At 44.8% G+C, this 6,436-nt stretch overlaps 1 protein-coding gene across 1 annotated transcript in view; it reads right to left on the bottom strand.

Moving 5' to 3' along the window:
* Nucleotides 1–289: 289 nt before the first annotated feature.
* Nucleotides 290–6,436, bottom strand: part of LOC311315331 (paxillin-like) — a gene marked incomplete at its 3' end in the record, with an annotated part of 33,836 nt that continues 27,689 nt past the window's right edge. Inside the window, exons 8-11 of the mRNA XM_084445987.1 lie at nt 5,186–5,359; nt 2,756–2,837; nt 1,805–1,953; nt 290–556 (exon numbers count right to left, since the gene is read on the bottom strand). Coding sequence (XP_084302113.1) covers nt 290–556; nt 1,805–1,953; nt 2,756–2,837; nt 5,186–5,359 — 672 coding nt within the window. The remainder of the gene's footprint in view (nt 557–1,804; nt 1,954–2,755; nt 2,838–5,185; nt 5,360–6,436) is intronic.

Raw genomic sequence — 6,436 nt, 5'->3', positions numbered from 1 at the left:
TGTTAAAAGCTCATGCTTCGTGAAACTCTTAAAATACCACTCAGACGAAAGTCCCGTCAGTAGGAAACACCGTTCATTCCATCATGGCCGCCTTTTACCGGCGTCTCAAATCTGCCACATGCATATGAACACTACTACACATCCTGTCTTCACCGCCCTGCGTGTCGATGTCAGTTTAAAGATCGATACTGACACACACATCCACACACGGTCGCACATTCACACAGGGGGCACATACAGCGCACACACACACACACTACACAAAGACACGCGCGCACACACAGGGCCTCTAGCTGAAGAGCTTGACGAAGCAGCCCTGGCAGTACGGCTTGTCGTTCTGCTCCTTGAACGTGCCCTTGTTGAGCTGCTTGAGGCAGAAGGCGCAGACGAAGTGCTCCGGGTGGAACTTCTTGGCCATGGCGGTGATGCAGCGGCCGGTGATGGGCTTCTGGCAGCCCGAGCACAGGGAGCCGCGGCGCTCGTGGTAGTGGGCCTCGCAGTACGGCTGGCCCTCGTGCTCGAAGAAGCTCCCGTTCACGAAGGGCGTGAAGCACTCCTAGAAGAGGGGAGGGGAGAGGGGAGAAGAGGGCGTTGTGAGGGTACAGGCCAGGGTGCAGGGGAGGGTGAACCCAAGTACACTCGGTTTACCCGCCTCTTTAAAATGAGGCTGAGTTCACTCACCTGTTCTCGGATCAACTGTATTAATCAATGAGGGGAAACGAAGTTGGTAAACTCTGCACTCAATAGTTTACCCAACTCTGTATTGAGAAGTGTGTTTTGTGAGGGTATAGGGTAGATAAGTGTGTGTTGTGAGGGTATAGGGTAGATAAGTGTGTGTTGTGAGGGTATAGGGTTGAGAAGTGTGAGTTGTGAGGGTATAGGGTAGATAAGTGTGTGTTGTGAGGGTATAGGGTAGATAAGTGTGTGTTGTGAGGGTATAGGGTAGATAAGTGTGTGTTGTGAGGGTATAGGGTAGATAAGTGTGTGTTGTGAGGGTATAGGGTAGAGAAGTGTGTTGTGAGGGTATAGGGTAGATAAGTGTGTTGTAAGGGTATAGGGTAGATAAGTGTGTGTTGTGAGGGTATAGGGTAGATAAGTGTGTTGTGAGGGTATAGGGTAGATAAGTGTGTTGTGAGGGTATAGGGTTTAGAAGTGTGAGTTGTGAGGGTATAGGGTAGATAAGTGTGTGTTGTGAGGGTATAGGGTAGATAAGTGTGTTGTGAGGGTATAGGGTAGATAAGTGTGTTGTGAGGGTATAGGGTAGATAAGTGTGTTGTGAGGGTATAGGGTTTAGAAGTGTGTGTTGTGAGGGTATAGGGTTGAGAAGTGTGAGTTGTGAGGGTATAGGGTAGATAAGTGTGTGTTGTGAGGGTATAGGGTAGATAAGTGTGTGTTGTGAGGGTATAGGGTAGAGAAGTGTGTGTTGTGAGGGTATAGGGTAGATAAGTGAGTTGAGGGTATAGGGTTGAGAGGTGTGAGTTGTGAGGGTATAGGGTAGATAAGTGAGTTGAGGGTATAGGGTTTGCAAATAGTAATTGGCAAATGGTAGTTTAACGTGACTATGTGCAAGGCAAGACTGATCCGTGAAGTGAAACGTAATATTAATTTGCAAGACCAGGCTGGTTTACCAGGCCTTCAAAGATAGGTTTATGTAACAGATACGTTAACATATACAATGAAATGCTCAAGGCTGCTGTTAGAAGTGGGATAGGCTAGCATGCACACTATGTACAAAAAAATATGTACGTACACACACACGCACATACACACAGGCACACACACACGCGCTCACATATACACTTACCCTGCAGACAAAGCATTCTGGGTGCCAGAGGGAAGTGAGGGCTGATATGTAGTTCTCCAGGATGGCCTGGGCACAGCCTCCACACTTGGGGGCAAACATGTCGAAATAGTCCTTCCTACAGTAGGCCTTACCGTCCTTCTCATGGAAACCTGCAAGAGTCAGAGCCCACATCCATTTAGGCGTGTCCTAACCCAACTCTTACCCATATCCCCTTAGGCGTGTCCTAACCCTAACTCTAACCCACCTCCACTTACTGTAGGCGTGTCCTAACCCTAACTCTAACCCACATCCACTTAGGCGTGTCCTAACCCTAACTCTAACCCACACCCACTGACTGTAGGCGTGTCCTAACCCAACTCTAACCCACATCCACTTACAGTAGGCGTCTCCTAACCCTAACTCTAACCCACATCCACTTACTGTAGGCGTCTCCTAACCCTGACTCTAACCCACATCCACTTACTGTAGGCGTGTCCTAACCCTAACTCTAACCCACATCCACTGACTGTAGGCGTGTCCTAACCCTAACTCTAACCCACATCCACTTAGTCAAGAAAGACTGCTCCTTGAATATTAATCTCACTTCGAGCCACATGAGCGAATATTCAAGACACAGTGAGAACAACATGGCCACACAAGTCTTCATCAGCGCCTCAATGGAATAAACCTTGAAAATGTATAAATGTATAAAATATGAAAAGGCATGAACCAGAACTGGTTCATTATAGATTCCTTAAAGGTATCTGAGAGCATTTGATTTGACTCAGTTATAATGTAGAGACAGTTACAATGTTTCATTGCGCTAGGTAAGATACTTTGGGACAGATACATCGTTTCATTGCGCTAGCTAAGACAAACCAAGTGCAGTCCAGGTGTGTATCTGAGAGAAGTCAATGACCCCGGTCTTGTAGGATGACCAGTTGAAGGGGGGGGGGGGGGGGGGTGTCTTACCCTCTGGCCCAAAGAAAGAACCACACTGAGCACAGAAGAAGTGCTCGGGATGCCAGGTCCTGTCCAGCGCAGTCACCACTTTCTGCAAGGAGCAAAATACTTCATGTTTAATATGCCCTATTGTATTATTTCAAAGCAATCAGACACTCTCCACCTGTACCTCCGTTGTTGATGCACTGAAGCTGTTATGTTGTCCCTGCACCATGTTTAGCAAATGTGTTATAACTATAGTTACAACAAGTGCACAGTTAACATGTTGTCCCCCACTGATGATGTCACCTCTTTGTGTCAATGAAGACGTGGAAGCAAGTGCTAACATGTAGGAGTCATTTACAGGTTTATTCCAGCCACCAGAGGGCAGCACTGTTCTAGCTGAACCAAGCTGTGGAGGGAGGAGCTAGAATGCTGGAACTGTTAGCTCATCTTTTCCAGTGCTGATAGCATTTCTGATTCAGATTCAAGTGAACACACATACTGGCTATTTCAAAGTCCCTTCAACTCTGAGGGTTGGGCTTCACCCTAGTCAACAGTGAGTGACTTTAATTGAGCATTAAGTCAAGACTATTAACAATTAATAACTAGTAGTCAGTATCCAAACAACAAAGAAATCAAGAAGTAAGAGAAGAATCACTATGCAAAGATGAGAGCGCCTATCTAAGACCATGACAAAGCCTGTCTCAGCTGGGGCTCATTAGGCTGTTCACAAGGCTTTTTCCCAGTTTACTGTGTAACTTAGGCAGTGTCACTGCTTCACAGAGGAGGAGGAGAGAGGGGGAGAGGAGAGAGGAAGGGAGGAGAGAGGGAGGGAGAAAGAGAGGAGAGAGGGAGAGGAGAGAGGGAGGGAGGGAGAGAGGAGAGAGAGGGAGAGGAGAGAGGGAGAGAGGAGGAGAGGAGAGAGGGAGAGAGGGAAGAGGAGAGAAGGGGAGAGGAGAGAGGGAGAGAGGAGGAGAGGAGAGAGGAGTGGTTCCACTGGAACAAGTTTTTATTCATGTCCGTGATGAGTGTGCCAGGGTGGCTGTTTGTGTGCGTGCTGCATCGGTGTGTGTTTGTTGAAGTTCCCTTAAAATCAAACACGTTTAAGTCTTCTAGTGTATGTTTGGAGATTGCACTTTACTTAAATTATATAATGCTGCTGCTGTATCTTTGGAGATTGCGTTTTGACAATTATAATACATAAACAAATAACATAGAACAGATTAGAAGAGCAAAACAATCAAATCGAATAGAATATCCTCACAAAATGAAATAAAGATAGTCCTACTTTACAATGCTGCGCAACCATGGATTTTAGAGAGATTGGGACTTTAGACTTTTGTCAGCATCCTGCTCAAAATACGCTCCCGTGGCTACAGTGTGTATGGAAGCAAATCAGTCATCAGTCTTAACAAATAAATTATAAATTATAAACATAACATTAATGATATAATTAGGAAACTTGTCTGTTATGATGGCATATATCCTTTTTTTTATTTTTTTATTATAGCCTATCGCCTATTTTTTGTCTAACAATGTTTATCGCTCGGCTAATAGAATCTTGGTCGGGCAAGAGTAGGACATTGAATCCTACAATCACATTATGGGTTTTAAAATGATGTTGTGTTATACATTAAGTGGACAATAACCGAACGTGCTTCATCGTTATCAAATCGAGATCGCCTCCGCCTTTTTACACGAGGGAGGAATCCAGGAAAATAGAACGAGAACATCCCTCGCGGCGTTCTGGAAACGTCACAGGTTTTCACAACGCTAATGCCGTGTTGGTGTGACTGCGAGGCGCAAACGGGAACCAAAAGTCCCGTAGACGGGGGGGACAGGATGCTGTGTAACACAGGCCTGAAACTGGGCTTCAGGAAGTGTTTCAGCAAAAGTACCGTCTATTCTACTGAGGGACACTTCAGATCCACAGAGTTAAGACATCAGAATCAGAATCTGTATTATTGCCATGCAGTTTTTCAACGTACTAAGAATTTGCTTTCCATAGGATACATACAGTACATACAGACGACGTCTGATATTTCCAAGTCTTCCAAAAAAAAAATCAACCAAAACCCTGAAATTCATAGCAAAGCCACACCCCTAAAGTCTATTATGAGTCAGGTGATGAGCTGAAATGGGATTTTGGAAGAAATAAAACAACATTTTGGGGCAACATAGGGCCCTACAAAAGCTTGTATTGCAAAATCTGAAGGAATTGATCAATCTTTACACAACCCAACTGTATTATGTGTGTGTGTGTGCGTGTGTATTATGTGTGTGTGTGTGTGTATTATGTGTGTGTGTGTGTGTGTGTGTATGTGTGTGTGTATGTGTGTATTATGTGTGTGTGTGTGTGTGTGTGTATGTGTATGTGTGTGTGTATGTGTGTGCGTATGTGTGTGTGTGTGTGTATGTGTGTGCGTATGTGTGTGTGTGTGTGTGTGTGTTACTCACGTCCAGTATGGGTCCGTTGCAGTAGAAGCAGCGTGGGGAGAACAGGTTGTGGTAGTCCTGCTCACAGTACGGCTGTCCGTCGCGCTCAAAGAAGTTTCTGGAGCCGATCTCCTCCTGACAGTGGGTGCACACAAAGTGCTCGGGGTGCCACGTGCGCCCCATGGCCGTCACCACCTACGGACACATATTTCATTTTTATTTGTTTTATTTTATTCTTCAAGATAAATTGATAGAAGAAAATGGCTCAATGTAAAATTGTGTTCTTTTTGTTCAGTTGTGTTTTGTTATGCTATGCTTTTAAATCTGCAGCACTCTGAGATCTTTAAATGAAGTGTGTTACAAATAAAATGTATTATTATTATTATTATTAAGAAAATGGCTCCATATAAAATAAAACCAAACATAACCAGGAGTGCAGGCTACTGTTCCAGCCCAGCTTAAATATCTGTGTGGTCTGTATGGCTCTATGTGCTACTAATCCTGTTCTGCCTTCCCTCTCCCTAGTGCCTCTCTCTCTCCCTCCTATCTTCTAACCAGGTCCAGTGGATGCCCCACTGTCACCAGCAGACCTCCCGGAGTCCGATAGATACCCCCGTGTCTGCTGTGGATGTCGTAACATGTCCGTAGGATGTCCTCTCTCCTATGATGCTTTTTTAGCCTCTCTTACTCTGAAATGTAATTTAATGTAATGTATTGCTTTATAAATGTTCTTAGCCGGTAGACAAACATACTCCTGGAGCTTGCTCGATCGCCTTGTTGAGAGGGGTCAGGGAAGAATTTTTACAGCTCACTTATCTGCCCCCCGGGTGATTACTGTTTTTTTGCTTCCCTCTGGAATATGTAGAGAGTGGGTCGTATGCCCACCTCCCTTGTTCTCTGTAAAGCGCATTGTGTTTCCTCGGGGTATGAAATGTGCTATACAAATAAAGCTTTGATTGATTGATTGATTGATTGAATCCACAGTCTGTGTGCACCTCAAGTTAGATCCCTACTCTGGGCTGAATCCTCTGTCAGTATGAGGACCTTAGGAATTACTTAACATCATTGTTTTTTTTGTTTTTTTTAATCAAAAGCTAAAATGTAATTGTTAGAATGTAAGTCATTCAAGTCATGTAGACTCTGGAGCTCTGGAGCCTGATGGGCACTTTAACGGTGTGTTAACTGATCCAGTCACGACCTCATCATTCACACATTGTGTGGCTTTGACCAGAAGCAATCTAACAAACCAAGGCTTTTCAGGAAGGAATAGAG

This window comes from Borostomias antarcticus, assembly GCF_949987555.1.
Source record: "Borostomias antarcticus genome assembly, chromosome: 11".
Taxonomy (NCBI): Eukaryota; Metazoa; Chordata; class Actinopteri; order Stomiiformes; family Stomiidae; genus Borostomias; species Borostomias antarcticus.
Note: the sequence above shows the minus strand (reverse complement) of the source record. Positions and strands in the feature narration are given on the sequence as shown.